The 22,275-nt window shown below is 36.4% G+C and overlaps 1 protein-coding gene across 5 annotated transcripts in view; it reads left to right on the plus strand.

The window, feature by feature from the left end:
- Sbf2 (SET binding factor 2) overlaps positions 1-22,275 on the plus strand; it is a 382,011-nt gene that overhangs the window by 102,081 nt on the left and 257,655 nt on the right. For all 5 annotated transcript variants that reach the window (XM_085692888.2, XM_085692889.2, XM_085692890.2 and 2 more), the window contains exon 3: positions 18,110-18,247. In XM_085692888.2, coding sequence (XP_085549014.2) covers positions 18,110-18,247 — 138 coding nt within the window. The remainder of the gene's footprint in view (positions 1-18,109; positions 18,248-22,275) is intronic.

Raw genomic sequence — 22,275 nt, forward strand, 5'->3', positions numbered from 1 at the left:
TGTTAAAAACAGTTAGTTAAAAGCCACTATTATTGTAATTTTAGTTTGTGACTTCAGAGTTTATTTTATGCATAATTTAAAAGATTAGTTAGGGATCAGAAAGGTGACTCAGTGAGTAAATTTGCTTGCTATGCAAGCTCAATACCCTGAGTTTGATCCCTGGAACTCATGTAAAATAGAAAGAGAAAATCAGCTCCACAGACCTGTCCTCTGATCTTCACACATGTGCTTTAGCATGTTTCTGATTTTCTCATAATATACTTACACAGATGTAGGCGGAGGCTTGCTTGTTCATTTCCTTGATGCCCAGACCCAAAATAACCACATAGAAACCATATTAATTGAAACACTGCTTGGCCTATTAGCTTATGCATATTTCTAGCTATCTCTTATATCTTAAATTAACCCATTTCTATTAAGCTGTGTGTTGCCATGTGGTTGTGGTAAGGTTCTGTCTGGTGTCCAGTGTCTGTCTCCTGCGGTAGCTATATGGCTTCTCTCTGGCATCTCCCTGACTCTGCCTACTCTCTCTATATACCTCTTTCAGCCTGGCTATATTCTGTTAAGCCATTGGCTGAAAACATCCTCTTTATTAACCATTGGCAATAAAACATATTCATAGCATACAGAGTGGAATCCCACAGTCACAATCATAATTATTATTTATTAATGCCTAATGCATTTAAATCAACTATTAATTTGTATTTTGGGCAGGAAGTTTATAAGGGTTAATTTGTGGTATCAATAACCAAAAGAATTGAGACAGAAGTCTAAAAGAATAGAGTCCTTGTATATTATTGAAGTTAAGCTGGTATGGATTAAAATTAGAATATAAATATTAAATGTTATTATAATGTCCCTGATAACCAGTTTTAAGAAAAACCCTACTGGTAAAGAAAAGAGCTATATAAAAGAAACTATTGTTGAATCTGCAGAGATGGCCCAGTGGTGAGAGTGTTTGCTATGTGTCTTCATTAGACTTTCTATTGCTATGGAGATACCATGACCACAGCAACTCTTTTTGTTTGTTTGTTTGTTTGTTTGTTTGGGACAGGGTTTCTCTGTGTAGAGTTGGCTGTCCTGCAACTCAGAGATCTGCCTGCCTCTTTCTCCCTAGTGCTGGGATTTAAGGTATGTGCCACCTCTGCCCAGGCTGACCATGGATAGCCCTTATAAAGGAAGATATTTAATTTGTAGCTGGCTTACAGTTCAGAGATTTATTCTCTTATTGATATGGGAAGTCCTTCTGTATATGTGTTGCTTTTATTGATTAATGAATAAAGAAGCTGTTTTGGCCTGTGATGGGACACAATAGAGCTAGGCGGGAAAACTAAACTAAATGCTGGGAGAAAAAAGGCAGAGTCAGTGAGAAGCCATGTAGCCCCACTGGAGACAGACTCACCAGAACCTTGCCGGTAAGCCACAGCCACATGATGATACACAGATTAATGGAGATGGGTTAGTTTAGGATATAAGAGCTAGCTAGAAATACACTTAAGCTATTGGCCAAACAATATTACAAATAATATAGTTTCTGAGTGATTATTTTGTGATCAGGGCAGTCAGGAAACAAACGAACAGCTTCCCACAATGTATTACCATCATGGTGGGAAGCAAGGCAGCATGCAGGTAAACATGGTCGTGGAGAGGTAGCTGAGAGTTTGACATCTTGATCCACAGGAATAGGAAGTGAATTGTGAGCCACTAGGCCTAGCTTGAACATTTGAGACTTGAAAGCCTTCCCTCTAGTGACACACTTCCTCCAACAAAGCCATATCAATAGTGCCAGTCTCCAAGTTTTTAAACACATGAGTCTGTGGGGATTTTACCTATTCAAACCACCACACTGTGAAAACAACATGACCAGAGTTTGGATCTCCTGACTCCATGTAAGTGCCAGTAGATATGGTAGTCTTCCTGTAATTCTGATTTAGCAAGTTAGAGATAGGAGTCTCATGACAAATTGACTAGTGAGATGAGCCATTTAGGCCATCTCTGGGTTTAGTTATGAAACTCTGCCTTGAAAAAACAAGGAAGAAGAGCAGTGAAGGAAGGTGTCCACCATGGAGTTTGGACCTATACACATGTGCACCTCACGTTTAAAGGAAGACGTACATCCTACTAAATAGTTCTTCAAGAGTAATGAGAGTCAGATATACTGGAATTTGAGCAAGTTAATAAAATTCCCCAATTCTTGATTATTTCATCAGAATTTGTTGAAATTTTTTTCTACTTTTTTTTATTAGTTTAGTGATATTTTACTTATATTTGTGGGTTCTGCTTAAATAAACATGTAGTTAGTTAGAATATAATTCTTTTTTGTTTGTTTTTTGTTTTTTGAGACAGGGTTTCTCTGTAGCTTTGGAGCCTGTCCTGGAACTACCTGTTGTAGACCACGCTGGACTCGAACTCACAGCGATCCACCTACCTCTGCCTCCTGAGTGCTGGGATTAAAGGCATGTGCCACCACCACCTGGCATCTAGAATATAATTCTATTCTACTGCATGGTTTTAACTGTTTAATTCAGCGTGAGAATGAGTCAGTATGTCAACTCCTTTAAACTGAGTCATATATAGAGTAATATATAGTTTATAAAGGATATTTATTTTCTTGCTGGGCAGTGGTGGCACATGCCTTTAATCCCAGCACTTGGGAGGCAGAGGCAGACAGATCTCTGTGAGTCTGAGGCCATCTAGTCTGCAGAGAAAGTTCCAGGACAGCCTGGGCAACAGAGATACAACATATGCTGAAAAATCAATAGCAGCAGCAACAACAACAAAAATTAGTTTCTCACAAACCAGAAGTCTGGAAAATTCTATCTGTCAAGGCAGGATAGTTGTCTATTGAGGGCATGGATTTAGTTTCCAAGATGGTACTTATTACAATGTCTTTCAGAGTTTACACAAACCATGTCCTCTGATGGTGTAAGGGACCAAAGGGTAAACTTTCTTCCTTTAGTCCTTTTATAGAGTTTTCTAACCCTATTCATAATTGAGCCCTTTCACAATGACTTAAGCACTCCTTAAACACTAGCTCCACTTGCTAGTGTTATTACACTCATTATTGAAGTTCAGCACATAAATTTGGGGGGAGCAGTCTTTAGACCATCACAGAATAGTGGGATCTGGAGAGAGCAGAAGCTATTAAATGCTGCAAATGTGCTGGTTTATTTCACCTTTTTTCTTCCTCAAGGCATCTTTATAATAAATACCCAGAGGTGGTGGTTTTTTGTTTTTTTTTTTAACACACTATCGTCATGTCAGAATTCGTTTGGTTCTTTATAAAATAGTTTTCTTAGGTGCATGGGATGGCTCAGCTGATGTAAACACTTGCACTGCAAACCTGATGATCTGAGTTTGATATTAGGGGAAATAGCTGGCTTCCAAGGATGTCCTCTGATCTCCACATGGGCTTGCCCAAACTCTGCCCTTGCTCATAATAATGATTATTATTACAAAAATAATAACATTTTTAGAAAATTTAAAATAATTGCTAGGTGATTCAGAAGCTCAGTCTTCCTGTAGATGTTGCACTGTTGAGCTGCCTTTCTATGTGAACAGGAAGGCAGGACTTTTCTTGACTTGCCTTGTATGTGCTGCTGCGGTTGCTTTGTTCTCAGCCTTGAACAGTTCCATCACTGTGCAACTTTCTTCTAAGTATCATAGGCTTGTGAGAAATAATGTAATAATAGTATTTTGAAATGCCTTGTGGGATACATAACCAGCGATTTAGATTTAAATAACTGACTCTTGCTAAAGTAATGGCTATAGCTAAGAGCTTTTGGCTTATTTCATTGGTTTGTTTTTTTGTTATTTTTAAATCTGAACCTTGACTTATAAGGACAATCTAGTTCAACAACTAAAGATAGGAAACATCTTATTTTCTTTATATACTACATCTCATATCAAAACTGGAAAATTTGGATTCACCTCAAGTTTTTATTAAGATATAGTTTTAATTCTATACCTTTGATGATATGTAAGACTTGGTGGTAAATTATCTGGCATTTAGAAAAATGTAATTTATCTGGATTTTTAAAAAAAATTATTTAAAATACTTAAAATGTATGTGGAAGTTATCTTTGTTGTTGAATCAGTGTGGCATGGTTCATAACTCACGGTTCAGTTTACTTTTGAAATAGTTCACTATTTAAAGTAACTTAAGCAATGGTAGCTTAAAGTAAAGATAACACTAAGTTATGTAGGTATTTGCCTCTGGTCTTGGCCTGATACTTCTCAGATTTTGCATGGTTGTTTTTACTGGGGACATTTTGTTCACCTGTGTAATACTATTTTCAAGTCTAGATTCAGAGACAGTAATGTGATTTTCAGACTTTGTGACTGTATGATCTCTTGAGATAAGAATTCACATCCTCTTACATCTTCATGCAGTTGTTTTTTAAACTTTCTTTTGCTTTGTTTTTGTTTGGTTTCTTTTTGTTTGTTTGTTTTGGTTTGGTTTTTGAGATAGTGTTTCTTTGTGTAACAATCCTGGCTACCCTGGAACTTGTTCTGTGGACCAGGCTGTCCACAATCTCACAGAGATCTGCCTGTCGCTGCCTCCCTGAGTGCTGGGATTAAAGGCATGCGCTACTGTACTCAGCTGTTTATTAAACTTTTTTTTTAAAAAAATTCTTTGTGTTTTTCACATCATGCATCTCTATCACATCCATTTCCCAGTCTCTTTGTATTCACCTTCTGCTTTTGCAACCTCCCCTCCTCCAAATTAAATAAAATTTAAGAGAAAAAAGGTAAAAAAGAGAGAGGACAAAAAAAAATCAATCTTGTCATGGAAGCTGTAGTATAACACAGTAAGTCATGCAGTAAACCCTCTTTGCTAAAGTCATTGGTCTAGTTCGAGGCCTCTGGTTTCTGCTACATTGTTGACAATGGACCCTCACTGGAATGCCTCTTGATTATACTACTGTTGCCCTGTGTTGTGGAAATACTGCAACTTTGGGTCTGCAGGACCAGTCCCTTCACGTGCTCCAGCAGATCGCAGATGGGGTGGATGTTGGGGTGGGCCAATACATAACCCTGTTTCTGGGCCTGGGTAATTGCAGAGTTAATTCTGGGTAATTCAGCATGATGGCACATACCTGAAAGGCTGAGGAAGGAAAAGTGCCAGTTTTAAAACAGCTATGGTTTCATATGGAGATCCTATTTTCAAGACAAACCACAGAAAGTTGCCAATTATGCCATTTTAATTTTTAAGGAATATTCAATAATACTTTCAGGTTAATTATGGACAACTCAGTTATTCGCAGAACATTTTATCCAAATACAAAAGAATATATCTTCTCAGCAGCTCATGGAACTTTCTTCAGAATTGACTACATACTCAGGTATCAAGGAAGTCTCAACATATATAAGAAAATCAAAGTAGCACCCTGCATCCTATCTGGCCACCACTGATTAAAACTGGGTATCATCAACAATTGAAAGCTTACTACCTAATACTGCTTGGGCGGCCAAGAACCTGAGACTAGATAGCTCAGAGACTTAGGGTAAAACCAAATACTACTGTCCTACAAAATTTTTTTAAAGTAGCAATAAAATAACTCTTAAAGACATTCTGCTATACTCATAGGTCAGATTTTTACTTAGCTGTCATCAGAGAAGCTTCTGTTGCTGCAGATGGGAACAAATACATACAGAGACCTACAGCCAGACATTCTGCAGAGAGTGAGAGATCTTGGTCATTCAACCCTAACTGGAATGTTTCCCTCAGATCACTCCCCCAGGACTCAGGGCACCCTTTAGAGAGCCTAGAAGATAGAGAACACCAAGAAAACAAGACCCTCTAGATCAACATGGTAGATGCACATATGAACTCGCAGACTGAGCCAGCATGCACAGGGCCTGCAAGGGTCTGCACCAGATGAGGTCCTAGAGCTGAAAGGAGAAGTGGGTACATTTCCACATCTCTAATCCAGAAGCTATCTCCAATTGATGAGCACTTGCAAATGAACATTTAATTTCCTCCAGGTGACTCTCAAAGGGGAAACAAACTACCTTTAAGAGCTGGCCTCATACCCCATAGTTGATGGCCAAGAGAAAATGAACTCAGTGGCATCTTTGGAGGTGCCTTGTCTCATAATGTCATGTCAGAGCTTTCCCCACAACTCCTCTCTCTTTTTAAAATAATTTAATAAAATTTTACTTTATTTTATAATTCTCCAGGTCCCATGTGTCTGTGAGTGTGTGTGTGTGTGTGTATGTGCGTGTGTGCATGTATGTGGCCAATTTTGTGGGGTTTTTGGTTTGTTTTTTAAAAACGTAATTTTTTTTTGATTCTTTGGAAATTTCACACCATGTACCCCAATCCCACTCATTTTCCAGTCCTTCCACATCTACTCTCCATCCTCTACCCCTGTAGCTTCACCCAAAAATAAAATTCAAAACAAAACATTTCACTTTGCTGTCTTTCCTGCTTCTCCATCACATGTTCCTCTGTTGTAGTGGCCTTGGGAACTGCAGTATATCATGCAGTGTACCCTTTCGCCCAAACAGCTTTACTTACAAATGTTCATTGCAACGAGTTGTTGGTCTGGTTTAAGGGTTTTGGTACATCATCAATACTGTACTATCACTGAAACTTCTTTTGGGTATCCTGTTATTGTCCCAAGTCATGGAGATCATGCGACTATGGTTCCACAGGACCAGTCTCTTCACATCCTGCAGCAAGTCATAGATGAGGTAGATGTTGGGGCATGCCAACTCAAAGTCCTGGATTCTGGCCTGAATAGTAGCTGAGATGTCAGTCTGGGCCTCCACTGGCACTGCCTCCCTCAGGTGAGGATCAGGGCCAGTTTTCCTGTACTCACACCATTGGTGCCAGCTGGGGGTGAGAGGGCAGTTCTTCAGCTGAGGTGGTGAGGAGTGGGATCAGTACTCTGGTACCCAGATCACCAAGGCCTCCTTTCTCATTTTCCTCACTGATAACACAGGCCGTGCACATCAACACTGACCCCACCTGCCACCAACCCACACATGGCTTTTGGCTGCAGCTTGGGCTGGACATCACCATGGATTTGGATGGCAGGGCGGGTCACTCAGGTTAGCTTGGTCTTGGTGTTAGCCTGAGCCTCAGACATCAACATGGCCCCAGGTGGTGGCACAGTTCACAGGCATCCCTATGGTATTTGGTGGCAACATGGGCCATGGACATCAATACTGCTACTGTAGGGCCATGGACCCAATCATGACTCTCAGTGGGAGCACAGGCCTGGACATCATATGACCCTAGGTGGTGTGTAGGCCACCCATATCAGCTTGTTCCTCACTGCCTTCTTGTGGCAAACGCCTGCCCGGTTTTGTATTATATTAATCCCAAGTGTGCAAGTGAGTGTGCTTCTTTATCTGTATCTGTTTTGTTGTTGTTGTTTTGTTTTGTTTTGTTTTGTTTTTTAGTTTTTCAGAACAGGGTTTCTCTGTCTGGCTTTGAAGCCTGTCATAGAACTTGCTTTGTAGACCATGCTGGCTTCAAACTCATGGAAATCTTCCTGCCTCTGCCTCCTGAGTACTGGAATTACAGGCATGGGCCACCACTGCCTGGCTTTGTATTTGTTTTATGTGCTTTTTCTTGTGCTCTTTTCCTTTTGTTAGTTTTATCCTATTCTGACTTTTTTGTCTTACTGTATTTTAACTTTATTTCATTATTATCCCTTAGATGCCTGTTTTTAAGGAGAGATAGAAAGAGGGTGGACCAGAATGGAAGGGGAGGTGGGAGGAGCTCTTCAGTTTCTCTCTTCAATGTTGATAAGTTTTTATCATGAAAGTCTTTTACTTGCTTGTTTAGTGTTACACAATCAAACATTTTACTGTGAAAGATTTGTTTTCTTGATTTTTTTTCCCTCATTTTGTTTGTCATTTGTTTATAGGAGGGCTACTGATTTTTGTGAGTTAATTTTGTATCTAGCTACTTTGCTGAGTTTATCACCTGTAGAGAGTTCCCTGGTGGAGTTTTTAGGGTCACTTATGCATATTATCATATCATCTGCAAATAAAGATACTTTGACGCCTTCCTTTTTAGTTTGTCTTCCCCTGATCTCTTTCAGTTGTCTTATTGTTTTAGCTAAGACTTCAAGTTTTGTATTTTTAGTGGGTGTGGAGAGAGTGGACAACCTTCTCTTGTTCCTGATTTTACTGGGATTATTACTTTGAGTTTTTCTCTATTTAAGTTGAAGTTGACTATGAGCTTTGTGTAAACTGCCTTTATTATGTTCAGGTATATTATCCCTTGTATCCCTAATCTCTCCAAGACTTCTATCATGAAATGGTGTTGGATTTTGTCAAGAGTCTTTTCTGCTTCTAAGGAGATAGATGATCATGTACCTTTTCATCTTTCAGTTTGTTTTTATAATGGATTACATTAAAAGATTTAGTGATTATATCATTCCTTCATTGTGCTGATGGGTTTTACAATAATTATTTTGAAATGTCATTTTTTTTGATGTGTTCAGAATTGTAGTCAACACTTTAGATCTGAAGATTCAAGAGGAGAAAAGTTAGATTTGGTTTAGCGTATCTGCCTAATTCCCAGGATTTAGGTAAGAGGGAATTGCCTTTTGACCATTTTATTATACTAAATTTATATTTTTAAAGTGTCTTTTCTTTGTCTTTTTTCTTTCATTTTTTGAAGTACGTCTAACTATGTCACAATGGTTAGCCTACAAATTACTGTATAGAACAGGTTGTCCTCGAGCCTTTGGCTAACCTCCTTCCTCCTTTTCTCTTAGTGCTGGGATTACAGTTGTGTGTCACCATACCTGACTTCATCTCTTATAGTTTTATTTTATTATTTTTAAATAATATTGTGTATTACCCTGTTGATAAGTGGTTCGGGCCCATTGACTCTTCTTTCACTGTGTGTATATATATTTAAATGTGCACAACATAAAATTTATTATTTTAAGTGTATAGTTACATAGCAGTAACTGAGTGAATGAATGGAATTGGAAACTACCTGGTTTTATTTTCCTTTTCATTGGCTTTGTATTAAATCTTGTTTTTTTCTGGTTCTGATGTTTGGCTTGAGACATCCCTATATTGTGATTGTCAGTCTCTTTCTCATCTGTGAACAACTGATTTTGATGTTGCTGTTTCAAGGGAAGTTTCTTCCTTATATGGTTTATTTTAATAATGTAACATGGAAAAGTGTCTTATCCCAGGCTGTGTTTCAAATGTTATTACCTCTGAAGTTCCAAAGAAACGCCCATTTGCTATCTTCCAGCTACATTCAGACTGAGCTTTTGGATGAGAACATTTTGTTCTGTTTGTTCTCTCTTTCTCTTTCTCTCTCGCATTTTTTTTCCAAGGGATGAAGACAAACAGCTTAACTAGATAGCCATCTCTGGTTGTTGCTTCTAACAATAATATTTAGTGGGCAGCAAGTATTCTGCAAATGCCTTTCTCAGAAGGACTGCATTAAGTAAACAAGCAGTAAACATTCTGGTGACTGACAGATGATAGCTTCTAAAGTTATCTGACTGCCCAAATCAAGCTAAAACATTGTTTCTGTTTTGGTAAATAAAACCCATCTTGTTTAGACAGGTCTTATCAAAAACAGTGTTAACATTTCATACCAAACATTGTTATGAAGCTCATGAGAGCTAAAACTAACAAATTTGAACTGCTCGAATCATATTTCATTAGTTCTTTTTAGCTGTGTGTTTTGAGTCATTTCCAAATCACAGGTTCTCCAGTGTCCTGTGTTTTGAAGTAGCATCTATTGTGTAGTGCTCCAACCAGTCCTCATTTGCAGCAAAGCTTAATTCAGTTTTACTTTGAAATCTCATCTGTGGCTTGAATTGTACTTGGAAATTTATTTTATTTGCTCTTTGGTGTATGAAGGATAATTTGATGCAGGTGTTTTCTGAGGTTTATGCACTTTGTATCTGAGTGAATTCTTTATTAGGTACCAAGGAAGAGAACAGATGCTAAGAGATCCATTTATAAACCCTTGCCTGAGTCCACAAAATAGAAAGATACTATTTATATATTTTTAATTCCACATGTTTTCTTGAATTATTTTTATGTTTAAGTTAATAACCATGTTTCATTGAAATCACCAGAAATACCAGAGAGTGAAGTGAAAGGGAAATGCTTCATTTGTCTTAATTGTGTCTTAATTGTGTGTGAAGACTGCAGGTGGCATATAATAGTTTCTCAATAGAGTAATTAAATCAGTTGCTTTTAGCATGAGGGTCATCATCACTTACATTCACACTTCTCTCTCTCTCTCTCTCTCTCTCTCTCTCTCTCTCTCTGAATCATCCTTTGAAAAATGGTCCCTCTGTTCCCTCTCCCATTCAACTGGTTGTAACTCAGGCTCCTCCAAGTTTTGTAGATTCCATTTGTCAACTCCCTCCTGTTTTATAATATCAAAAATAGTGAAAATGATACTGATTACCTGTAAACTTGAATACCACTGCTGCAATCGGCCAGCTCTATAGCATGGTTATTCCTTCAGCACTAGCCACTGTACTAATCATTGACATGCATGTTATTTAATCCTCTTTGTGAAATGAGAGATATTTTGTGTTCAAGAAAAATTGAGATTCAGAGAAAACAGGAAATTTCACCCAAGCTGTAGTCTAAATTAGGGGTCAAATCAGGACCTACTTCTTACCTGTTTTGTGGCAAAAGTCATAAGATAATCACATTTAGCCTTCTTTATGAACTCTTTAATACATCTGGTAAGCTGCCGTAATGATAAGGTAAGGGAGTTTCATTCTGTGAAGAGACTAGATTGATAGTTTCATGGTAGAGCACTTGTGCAGCATGTGTGATGCCCTAGGTTCAATCCTCCATTTAAAACAAAACCACACAGAAAAGCAAACAACCCACAAATCAAAAAAAAGAAGTCACTGTTCTTTGATGTTTTAGTCTATGTTCTTTTTAAAATTTAAATTAATTGGAAATTCATTTTATTATTTATTTTATGTGCATGTGTGTTTTGTTTTGATGTGTCTGCACCATGCATATTTCTTGTGTCCAAGGAGGGCATCAGAGCCCTTGAAGCTGGAGTTAATAGACTACTGTGGACCACACCATATGGGAGCTGGGGATTGAACCCAGTTCCTGTGCCGAAGCAGCAAGTGCTCTTACCCAATGAACCATCTCCTCAGTATCAGTATGTCTTTCTGAAACACAAAGTACTTTAAAAAAAGGGGTAGGGGAGGGGGAACCCAACCTCAATGTCATTATCATACCTAACAGATAAGAGATCATTAAGATTACCAAATATTGAATCTTCACAAATCTGTTTGTGTATGTCTGTGAGTGTTACTAATTTACTGCATTTCCACAGTGGTTTTATTTGAATTATCATTGAAACAGGGATGATGTGTGCATTTGGAAGATGAGCCTTTTAACTATTTTTTTTTCTCTTCCTCTTCTTTGTTTTGTTTTAGTTCTTAAAATAGTGGGTTTCTCTGTGTAGCCCTAGCTGTCCTGGAGCTCTCTTTGTAGACCAGGCTGGCATGGAATTCAAGATCTTCTTGCCTCTGTTGCCTGGGGGCTTTAAATGTTTCTTAATTTATAGTTTTCTCTTTTCTCTGATTTTTTTTCCTTGTAAGTCATTTGTTAAAGAGTATTTTTTAAATTTTCAATTAATAAATTTAATACTTTCATTTAAATATTAAAATATTTCAAATAATTTTAATTTCTCTTAATGAGAAATATAGAAAATACATGTAAATATTTATTAAGCCTACCTTATTTTTCTTAAGGGGACCTTTATGAGCACTTGTTATGGGAGGCACTCTTGTAAGCTGCAACTGAATAAAAACTTGTTAATGACTGCATACCATGTGGTGTCACAGTTGCTTAGACCTTTTTTAATTAAGTGGCGCTATGGATGGAACCTATGGCTTTGCATATTTTGGGAAAATACTTCGCCACTAAACTGCTACATATGTAGCCCTTAGACCATATTGTGTATGTATGTATATATGTAGCTCTTAGATCACATTATGACTCCTTGTGAAGGAGTCAGTTGCCAATATTATACTGATATTTTTTGTTTGAAAATATGGTAATGGAATTATGAGTGGAAAAGTCCCAAGTGATAGCATACTTTCTGTTTGTTATCCAGGAAATGAATAAAATTCCAGTGTTTATAGTTTACCAGAAAGGAAGAAGTATTAAAATAGGATGCACCTTATTTCCTCTGTTTAAACAAGAAAAATTTGCATTTCCTCAAAAACCAAGGAATTTATATGACTATTGTTAATTTTAAATTTTTAATAAAAGTTCTTTTCTAAGACATTATGTATATGTGTTTCTGATTCTTTAAAGAGTATCATTTCAAGAAGTGAAATTTGTTGTTCCTAAAAGACTGTAAAATGTAATTTTTTAGAATTTTAATTTTTTCTTAAAATATGCAAAGTTTTGATGCTATGATTCTTTGAGTCATTGAAACTATTTATAAAATTTTGTTCTGAGTGACTACAGTTTTAAGAAATCTCTATTTTACAGAATTTGTGTAAGATATGCGAAATAACTCCATGTTAAATATCAAAACTAATCCATTATGCCCAGTACTCAGGAGACAGAGGCAGACAGATCTTTGTGAGTTCACAATCAACCTGGTCTACAGAGTGAGTTCCAGGACAGCTGGAATACACAGAAAAACCCTGTCTCAAAAAATAAGACTAAAAACCCAAAATTCAATATTTTTATGTGGTCATATGTTGACAAATTGTGACCTTTAGTAGTAGATAAAAATGTCATTGTACTATTTGAACCTGATTATTTTGGTAATATTTAATTAATTTAATAAACAATACATTCTCTTACATATTTCTATAAGTAGAAACAGCAAGATTTACCCATAAGTCTATAAAGTTTTATAAAACAAGTCCCCCCTTTTTTCTGCTCATTTGCTTTGCGTTTTCTTTCATATTTAATGGTATACCTAACTATAGGCCAGTGTTTTCCAGAAATTTCTGGTGTCAAATGGTATTCTGCTTTCCAAAATCTCATTAACATTTTAAACCTGGGTCTTCTTAAAGAGCAGTAAAGCTCTTATCACTGAATCATCTCTTTAGCTCTATAATAATAGTTCTTTTTAAGAAAAAACCACTTGTAAAATTTTCATTAGAAGTGTGCCACAAAACAAAAATATTCTTGGAGTTGCACAACATTTTAAAAGAAATTCAAGAGTAATTAAACTTTTTTGTGCTTGATTATACCTACTGTATTAGATAATATTGAGAAATATCTACAAAGATTTCTAATACAGTATGTATTTTAGAATTAGTTATAATAAAAAGGTAAACCTAAATATCAACAATAGGGAGTGGGTTAAATTTCAGTCAAAGTATATGTATACTTGCATCAGCATTATGGTTATTAAAAATAGTTGTGTTGCTGAGCTCAGTGGTGCATACTTGTAATCTCAGTACAGGAGGGTTGCAAGTTAGATGTCACATGAGCTCCAGAGCAAGGCTTTGTCTGATTAAATACTGAGAAGTACACAGGAACATGTACATGTTACTGCAAGTAAAGAAAAAGGGGGTTGATAGCTGTGTATATGACAGGTCGGGGAGAGAGAGAGAGAGAGAGAGAGAGAGAGAGAGAGAGAGAGAGAGAGAGAGAGAGAGAGAATGAGAACACTTGCATATACTCTGCTAAAGATGAGCGGCTACAAATGTGGTATGTTACAATGTTTACTTCCTGATATGAATTTATATGATCATAAAATGATGTCTCTAAAGGATTTATAGTAGTCCATCAGTAAAAGGATACAGTTCCTGAAGGCTGTAGAGTTGGCCTCTAGCTCCTATGCTCTCACAAACTGGCCATATGACCTTAGCATCCCATAGCCTTAATTTCACTGTAAATTTAGGTGTATGAGTTATGATTAAACAATGATTTTACAAATATGAGATCTTTGTTTTTCAACTCCTTATTTTAATAGCTTTTTAATACATTAGCCACCATTAAATTATCTCATTAATAATTTAATTGTTAATAAGCTTTAAACAAAATGAAAACCAGCAAAAAAGATTGACTTTAATTTACATACATGCATGTGATGGCACCAAATGACTACCCCACTCCCTCAGGAGCTCCCTGTAATATCCTACTCCCATCTTTATGTCCTTTTTTATGCATAGTGAGTGGTTTTGCAAATATGAGGTCTTCTGTATTTTGTATTTTAGTTTGTGGAGAGTTGAACTGTTTTACTGAACATGATCTACTTCTAATGTTTGGGTAATGGAACAGAGCTAGTGTTTGTAGTGCATCATGCAAAATCCCAGGGTACTGATCACTGAGCACTCCTAACTTGCACTCTTGAGTACCAGTTGCCAATCTATGCCAAAGTCTTAAAGAAACTTTAGATTAATAAGGAATCCCCTGCTTAGGAATTCCCAGATATATTATAGCATATTTCATGGGTCTGGTTTGTGTGAAGTGGTGAGGTCAAGTCAGAAGGGAGATGTTAAGACCCATGTATATGTGTGACAAAAACAGTGTTTTTGTCAGTTTATGTGGTATGTTCATTGGTGATGTAGTTCTAGACCGTATGCTTTCTCAGTTATTTGAAGGTGGCTAAAATATAAGTCTCAATGTTGTCTGTCAGGTCTAAGCATTTTAAGTTTACACCTGTGATAGCAATTGTTTCTCCTGTTTGCCAGTAAAGACACTAGGGAACACAAACCCTGAATTTCTTCTATTTGTTTAATGCTTATCATTCTTTTCATTGTCTTTTAGTGACTATCCTGTTCCCAGCTGTCTAAATATTCTCTCACATTCCTGTCAGAAATGTGACTGGAGCCTAGGTTTAAGAGTTGTAATGTCTACTCTCTCCTTGTTTATTAGTTCATCAGCATACTTTGTGAAGAATTGAAATGACTAAGCCAATTAACATTATTGTTTTTCAAATCTAGATCCTAAGGGAAATAACTTCACATTACATATTAGGGTCATATCCCAATCTCCAAATCCTGTTACTGCTTCTCTGTGATACAGTAAATGTACATTTGTAATCATAGCTTTAAGCTGTTTGTTTTCATGCTTTGAAACATCAGTTCTTATACACTTAGTTGTATAAACTTTACTAACTGGATATTTTTGTACTCATGTGTTTCATGAGAGAATATAGATTCATATTTTCCTATGTGTGTTCTAATTTTATATTAGTAATGCGGTATCTCACATGTAACCAGTGTATAGGTTAACTATTGGCAAACTTAATGAAAAGTTTAGTAAAGCTATCTGACCAAGCCAACCATAAAATGCCATTGTTTTCTTAGCTCTGGTTACATTAAATACAGTTATGAAGAAATACTTACCTGATTGAAAAACTAATCTTGGAATTTTCCCAAATTTTGAGGTTAGTACCTTTAATCCCACCATTCCTGGTGTGGTGTAAACTAGGAAAACAGGGCTGTTAAGGAAGTCTTATAATCGTTTCACTTTGAATGTTTCTTATTTCCTATTTTGTTTTGTTTTGGTTTTGGTTTTTTTCAAGATAGGGTTTTTCTGTGTAATGTTGGCTGTCCTGGAACTTACTATATGAACCAGGCTGACCTCGAACTCACAGAGATCCACTTACCAAGTACTGGAATTAAAGGCGTGCACCACCACTGCCCAGCTTTTTCGTTTCATTTTAAAAAATTATTTTTTATTTTATTTGCATTGGTGTTTTGCCTGCTTATATATCTGTGTGAGGGTATCAGATCTTGGAGTTACAGACTGTTAGCTGCCATGTGGTTGCTAGGAATGAAACCCATGTCCTCTGGAAGAGCAAACAGTGCTTATAACTGCTGAGCCATCTCTCTAGCCTCTTGTAGACTTTTAAAAGGGGCATATTAAATGTTTGAGTTTAATGATGGCATACATCCCTTTGTTACTACAGCTCAATAAAGTATAGTTTTACAGATGTGGATGAAGGCTTCTTACCAGAGATGCTAAGTGTTACTATTACCCAAAGATCTTAGTATGCTATCTTTGAAAGATCATTCAGTTTAGTTCAAATAAACTGTGAACCTTGTCATTTTTAAAAATTTTTATATTCTCTATATGCATAAAAAATTGAGAAAACTGGACATATATGCTTTTTCTAGTTTCATGTAGTAAAAAATATCCAAGCACTTATCTAATAGGTCATTTGCTCTAAAAGGATATTTTATTATTTTTGAACTCTTCTATGACAGGTAACTTCAGTTTTATAAGTAAAAAGTTTTATTTGATAAAATTAAAACTAAAATAATAGTTTTTCCCTTTTGAAACCTCAGTTTCATTTAAAATTCAGTGAAAATAGATAGCATTTCTCCTGGGTTATGCAGCTTTTCCAAACCCAATGATCTCCACATGGGCATGTACTATACCCCGTGAGAGTATATGATTTGCTTTATGTCACAGGAGTAGGTTCCGACAAGTGGTAACAGTAGACCTGGTGATAGGATATGTGCAACTTTGTTATTTTCAGTCAATACCAGCACCTCAGATCCGATTCTGAGTCAGAAGATGAGGCTGTTAGAAAGAAGGGTTTTAGAGGGAGAGAGTAATATATGTTTATTATTATATATTTATTTTTATTTTAAAATTTTATTATTATATGTTTATACACATGTTTATATGTATGAAAGTGACTAATATTCAGCATATACATTTATGAAACCATCAAAGAATAAAAAATCTAATAATATATTAGATTTTGTTAAAAAAAATTGAAAGTGAGTAACTGAATTTTGAAAGACACTTCTGAGCTTGTTATAATCTGAATAAACTTCTTGGTTGTCCCACAGGTATACATTTCTCCTACTCTGTAGTATAAGCTAAGATTAGTAACATGCTAGCATCCATTTGCCATAAAACTGAGATTCTCAGGATTTTTTTTTTTTGCTCAGTGTTCTATGTGCTCATTAATTGTAAGAACTACAAAAGAGTATTATTCATATAATTTGCTCACATGTTAGAATTTACAATGATTTTTAATGAATCCATTTTATTGTTTTTAATGTGTGTGTGATATGTGCATTAAGGTGTATGTGTACACTTGTACGCGTGAACATGTAAGTTGTGGTGAGTGCAGAAACTAGAGGAGGATGTGGAATACACCCCTCTATCTTTCTTTGTAATATTCCTTTGAGGTAAGGCCTTTCCCTGAATCTGGAACCTGTGTTTTTTGCTAGCAAGTCTCAGTAATTCCTCTTACCTCTCCTTTTAGCAGTGCTGGGGTTACAGGGACGTGGGAGTCATACTTGACTTGTTAGAAGGGTGCTGGGGTCTGAATTTTGGTGGTCTGGTTAAACAGCAAGCACTCAGTCACAGAGCCATCTCTGCAATCCCTCATTGACTTTAAAAATCATTGGTTAGCCTACAAGGAAGTGGTGTTTCACACACACCCATCATTTCACTTTATCTTTATTCCTCCCTTACTGTCATTTCTCTTTCCTTCGCACTCCTCTTGCTGCTTGCCTTCCTTCTCGCAAACAATCTCCCTTGTTGCACTTCCTCTCCACCTTGTACCATGATTTATTCTAATATTTGGAGGAAGAGTCTCTTATTTTGGTGCTGTGTTGCTACATATGACAAAAGTAGATTGGCATCTCAGAATGGTTTCCATGGGAAAATTTGATGAATGTTTTCAAAGCAATGGAGCTGTACATGAATTTTGTTTATATTAGCTGATGTAGCATACCATATCAAATAGATAAATTTGTGTTTGTGATACATGTGTATATATATGCACATGCATACCTGCATTATGAAAGCCAGGGTCAACAGTATGTACCTTTATTGATTTCTAGATTATTTTTTGAATCACATTCTCTCACTGAATCAGGAGCACACCAATTGGTTAGTCTGGCTGATCAGGGAACTACTAGGATTCTCCTTCTGTCCCCTTTCTAATGTTGAGATGTCAGGCACATGATCACCCTTAGCTTTTTTATATGAAGAATAGGGCTCAAGCTGTGGTCCTCATGTGTATGAAACAAGCACTATTTACCCTGTGAACCATTTCCATAGCCCCTCAATTATATAGCTTTAATGACAATGTTATGTTTAATATTTTTATATATTAAAAATGGTATTTTTGTTTTTATTTTAATATATGATCCTCTCATATTTTTTTTTTTTTTTTTTTTAGTTTTGTCAGCCTGGTGGATGGCATCTGTCCAGAGAGCGGAAACAACCAACATTCTTTGTGGTGGTCCTAACGGATATTGACTCAGATCGACATTACTGCTCATGCCTAACCTTCTACGAGGCAGAGATCAACCTCCAGGTAAAGGAACTACCCTATCCAAGAATGGGGACAGATGGCATTGCAGAATCTTTGAAGTTTCATATTTGTTTTTGTTAAAAATGAAAATTTCATGGTCTCTAAAAAGCTTGAGGATGGTGTATGTTTAATGTTGGAGAAGGAACAATGAAATGGAAGTTGGCAGGTTAATTGTCCTCACTAAAATAGTGACCGTATTTGAATTAGTGTGTCTATGAATTGGTTGCTTTGGTGGTAAACTCTTATTGTTCTTGTGCATGTCTGTCTTCAGGGGATCTTTCACAGGACACAACAGTTGTTATCACAGTGTTTCACATCATTGTTACTCTCTGAAATCCACATGCAAACTCTGGAAACATTTACAGTCCCTCCTCTATAAGAGTAGTGATTAAGTTCCTAGTTTAAGTAAACTACACTGATTTCTCTAATTTAAGCAGAAATATATATGACAAAGTGTTGGGCAATTTATGGAACTTTATGAGGTATGAGCAGGGGTCATATTCTGAGTGTGAGCCATTGAAGTAACATTTCTGCCCTGTTTTAAAAATCACTGGCATTCGAGGGTGGGGGCTAGATACCAGTCTGTATAACCTCCACCCTAGTTGCCCTAGAAAGTTCCATCCCCTGAGTGCTTCCTGACACACACCACTAACTTCTACTTTGGTTTTCAAATGGGTTTCTTTGAATTGGTAGAAGATAGAGTCTTATAAAACCCAGTCCTGTAAAGGGAGTCATAAAAATGTAGGGGTTTCCTTGGTGCTGTGCTGTTGGTAACTTGCTCGTTTGTTTGGGTTCTTATTTGATAATACAGAAACTTCACAGAGCTTGGTTTTTGTTGGTGAGCCAATTTATGTTAGTTACTATACTTTTTGCTTTATGTAGGAAAGTATCACCAGTGAGAGGAAAAAATTCTTTTGGAAATGGCCTCACAAAACAGTATTCACAGTCATAATACATTTCTTAAAAATCTAAATTTTATGGGTACAAGGTCTGGTTTTTCAATACAAAGGAGACAAGTTACCTATCATGAAGCAAACTTACATTATTATTATTTTATATTGGAAAGTCAAAAGTTCCTGTAGAACAAAATACTTATTGTCTGCATTCCCACAACAAATATAAGTTATTTGCATTTCAGCATATTTTTCTTTGTCACGTCTTTGTGAAAAGCCATATTGACATTTCAAGGCTTTAGGTAGTGGGATCAAACTAAGAAATATTTGCTTTGAAATATTTAATGACTGTCAGAATATCACTTCTGTTTAAATTTGGAAGTTACATTGCTGATGAGATGGCATAATTTATAAGTCCGTGTCTGTAGTTCCTCTTATCCCAGAGTGTGTCTTTATAGTGATAGAAATTGCACGTAAAAGACTGATCAAATTCTTGTTTCAATCATTTCAGTTAGAACCTGCCAGACTGTTCTATAATTCGTGTACCACAGTATTTTCTTAGTTCACCTTTCATTTTAATGATGGTGTTTAGACCTTAAACTAATTCAGAGAATGCAGTATTCTTTATGTCCATTTTAAAAAATGTTTAAAAATGCCTTCATTGACTTTTTTTAAAAAACTACTTCATGTGCATTGGTGTAAATTTGTCAGATCCCCTGGAACTGGAATTATCAACAGTTATGAGCTTCCATATGTGAGTGCTGGGAATTGAACCTGGGTTCTCTGGAAGAGCAGCCAGTGCTCTTAACCATTGAGTCATCTCTACAGACCACTATGTCCATATTCTTAATGAATCCCTTGAGTTGTCTAATGGAAACTAAATGATAATTTGGCTTCTTCCTTCTCTCTTTTTCACATTTATTCAGCCCTCAGATATGCTGAGAGAAAGGTAGTATATTAAGACATCATTGGAGATATTTTAGAAATATGTCTAGAAATTCTTGGACACATATTTCTCATTTTTTGTTTGTACATTGTTTCTTACTTAAAGAGAAATTGCTGACATTTCTCATAAACATTCAGATGTCCTTTACCCATATTTATTTAGTGTTAAATAGATAAATTTGTCTCATTGGTATATTACCTGCTATCTTTTCCCTTTCTCTTCATCTCTCCTCTTTCTTCCTGCTTTTTCTTCTGCCATTTTGTACAATCTCTCTCTCTCATACACACACACACACACACACACACACACACACACACACACACAGAGAGAGAGAGAGAGAGAGAGATTCATTCCCTTCCCTTCACCCCAAATCATTTGAGAGAAAATTCTATATTTATACACCTTTCCTTTAAATTCTTTGGTACCCTAGGCTGGACCTGAACCACTGGGCTGAAGTGATTCTCCTGCCCCACCTTCAATTTGACATCACTTTAATCACTGTAATAATATTCTTCACTACCCATTCCACTGTTTTCTTTTAGGACAGGTCCAGCACATAACTGTATATATTGTGTTTTATTTCTCTTTTCCCTCTTCATCTTGAATGTTTGCTCAGTCCCTGTCTTATAATGTAGAAATTTTTAAATAATAATCTATCCATATCCATTTTAATAGACTGTTTCTTATTTTATGTTTCCTGGTATATCTCATTAAGTTCAGATTGTATATCAACAGAATACTGTAGTACTTAAGTAAAACTACATTCGGGGGTATTTGCCTATAATCCCAGTGTTAGGAAATCCAAAGCAGAAGAATTGAGAATTAGGAGATACCCTGAGCCTACATAGTGAGATTATTTTAAAAATAAAAAGGAGGAAGAAGAGGAAGGAAAGAAAGAAGGCAGTTAGCCAAAGTCAAAAAAAAAAAAAAAAGAAAAGGAATACTTCCTAAGTATGTTCCTTCCAGTGGTGTCCAAGGGTACACATTTAGATGCATAGGAAATCTATTTGCCCATCACTGCTTGTGTTCATTTGTTAGATTGTTATGTTTCTGCAGTATATAGTTGCAGAGTACTTTTTCAGTTGCAGCTAATGAGTATTCCATAGGAAGGTATTTAAGTGTACTTATGTGTCCTGCTGCTTGTCACTCATGCTCCTCTTTAGTATTTACTATTGATTCTTTGCTGACTGATTCTGCTTATGATGCTCAAAGCATGATTATCTACCTGTTCCATACTCTCGTCTTATTAGTCAGTAGTTGACTTTTTTGTTTTCTGTTTATTTGTTTGCATGAGGCAGGGTTTTACTGTGTAACATTAGCTTTCTCAGAACTCACTATGTAGACCACATTGGACTTGAACTCACAGAGATCCACTTGCCTTGGTCACCCAAGTGCTGGAATTAAAGATGTGTGTCACCATACCCAACTAGCTGTTGCCTTTTAAAGTTGATTATTTTTTTCATATAGAACATTTTTGTCATTTTCTTTTCTAGTTTCCAACTCCTCTCATTCTCCTTAACTACCTAATTTCATGATCTTTCTGTCTCTCTCCTCACCAAAAACAAACCCACCAAAATGAAAATCAAATCAAAACAAAACCAAAAACCCAATAAACCCAATAAGACAAAAAAATACTTTTAAAAAACACACACAAAAACCCAGGCAGTAGTGGCACACATTTTTAATCCCAGCTGTCAGTAGGCAGAGACAGGTGGTTCTCTGTGAGTTCAAGGTTAGCCTGGTCTACAAAGCGAGTTCCGTGACAACCCCAGCAGTTACACAGAAAAACCCTGTCTCAAGAAACTAAAAAATAAATAAACAAACAAACAAGTAAATGAATAACTAAACGTCCCTTTTATGTTTGCCATCTACTCCTGGGCTTTGGGCCTTCCCTGGCGTGTGGTTGCTATACCTAGTGACATTCCTTTGGAAAAACTGATTTTCCCTTTTTCAGTAGGTATCAATTGCAAACAATCCTAGAGGTAGGATTTTGTGTCTGCTTTCTTCTTCTCAGTGCTCAGATTTTGTCTGGTTTGAATTTGTTCAGGTTTGTGCATGTTGTCACAGTCAGCAAATTCATATGTGTGTGTGTCAGCCCTGTTGTATCTGAAAGACACTGCTTCCTTGGAACCATCCACCATCTATGCTTGCTTGCTTGCTTGCTTGCTTCCTTCCTTTCTTTCTTTGGGGGG

This window comes from Myodes glareolus, chromosome 7 (genome assembly GCF_982192425.1).
Source record: "Myodes glareolus chromosome 7, mMyoGla1.1, whole genome shotgun sequence".
Taxonomy (NCBI): domain Eukaryota; kingdom Metazoa; phylum Chordata; class Mammalia; order Rodentia; family Cricetidae; genus Myodes; species Myodes glareolus.